General features: G+C 40.5%; 1 protein-coding gene across 1 annotated transcript in view; it reads left to right on the forward strand.

The window, feature by feature from the left end:
- The window catches only part of SEL1L2 (sel-1 suppressor of lin-12-like 2 (C. elegans)), a 92,577-nt gene that overhangs the window by 70,157 nt on the left and 20,915 nt on the right, over nucleotides 1–1,505 (forward strand). Inside the window, 1 exon segment of the mRNA XM_011995210.1 lies at nucleotides 1,343–1,405. Within this exon segment, the coding sequence (XP_011850600.1) occupies nucleotides 1,343–1,405 (63 nt within the window).

Here is a 1,505-nt window from a genome sequence, read left to right on the forward strand (position 1 = left end):
AAAAAAAAAAAAAAAAAAGAAAGTCAGGTGGTCAATCATGGTTTCTTACTGTAGTCACTAGAGGGTGAAATGCATGATAGGAGATGGAAAGAGTTTTCTCCTTGAGAAAATCACTTTCAAAGTTCACTCTTCATCCAAAATTGATATGCTAAATATCTATATATTTGAACATGTGCTGAACACTAAATGTGCGAAATACTCCCTTCCTTAGAGTATTCAGAATATTAATCGGAAAATAAATGGTAATTAATTTAGCATCAAGTGGAAAAGGAAACATCAGGGATGTTATAAGCAATAAATTTGAATAAAGAAATATACCAACAATGCTTTACTATCTGTAGTGGCTGGGCTGAAATCCACAGAGTCTCTAAAATGTGATTTGGCCATTTATGTCAACCTCCTTAGACCTGAGTAGGTAACAAGTGTCTGGATAGACTTCTCCCTTCTGGAAAACTCCTACACATCCTTTAAGACCTAGCTCAAATGTCACCACCCCCACTCCTGACAATTCGATCTTCTTCAGTTCCTAGTCTCAATCAGGCACTAGAGTGTCCCTCTTCTAGGTGTCTGCAACACTCTCAATCTACTTCTTTTTTTCTTTCTTTTTTTTTTTTTTTTTCCCAGGCAGAGTTTTGCACTTTCGCCCAGGCTGGAGTGAAGTGGCGCAATCTCGGCTCACTGCAACCTCCGCCCCATAGGTTCAAGCAATTCTCCTGCCTCAGCTTCCCGAGTAGCTGGGATTACAGGCGTCTGCCACCACGACCGGCTAATTTTTACATTTTTAGTGGAAACGGGATTTCGCCATGTTGGCCAGGCTGGTCTCAAACTCCTGACTTCAGGTGGTCCCCTCACCTCAGCCTCCGAAAGTGCTGGGATTACAGGTGTGAGCCACCACACCCGGCCTCAATCTATTTCAACTTTAGGACTTACCACATTTGACAGAACTCTTAAGAGGTCTGACCTGCCCCTCCCCTTTGATATGGCTCAGAGCCCACTAGTGTGTGAATTCTCCAAGGCAGGGACTATAGCTTCTTCATCTTTTACCTTTCACCTCCTACCTCTGCCCAGTGCCTACTATGGAATCATACACAAAGCAAGTCCTAAATAAGTGTTGAATACAAGAATGGGGGAGAGATTTGACTTTTGTTTCCCTCTTCCCTTTTCTAGCCAGAAGGGTTTATGAAAGTACAAAAGGAGAAACTAGAGTGGGTCAGAATAACCGGTCAACTGCCTTGATTACTCTCTTACTGGGTGCATGTCAAATATTTTGAATAATTTTGCAGTAATTTTCTTTATCATGAATTCTTCTGGGACTTTACTTGCCTTTTTAAAACTTTTCTAGGGCAATGCAATTGGCCTTCATGGGCTTGGTCTTCTTTACTTTTATGGAAAAGGAGTTCCCGTGGTAAGTTGAATTATTTTATTATCTTTTCATTTGTAGCAATTTATAGGGTAAAATTCATGGTCATTCATTAGTTTAAAGGAATTCATCTCTATTATCTGGT

This window comes from Mandrillus leucophaeus, unplaced genomic scaffold (assembly GCF_000951045.1).
Source record: "Mandrillus leucophaeus isolate KB7577 unplaced genomic scaffold, Mleu.le_1.0 Scaffold476, whole genome shotgun sequence".
NCBI classification, from domain to species: Eukaryota; Metazoa; Chordata; class Mammalia; order Primates; family Cercopithecidae; genus Mandrillus; species Mandrillus leucophaeus.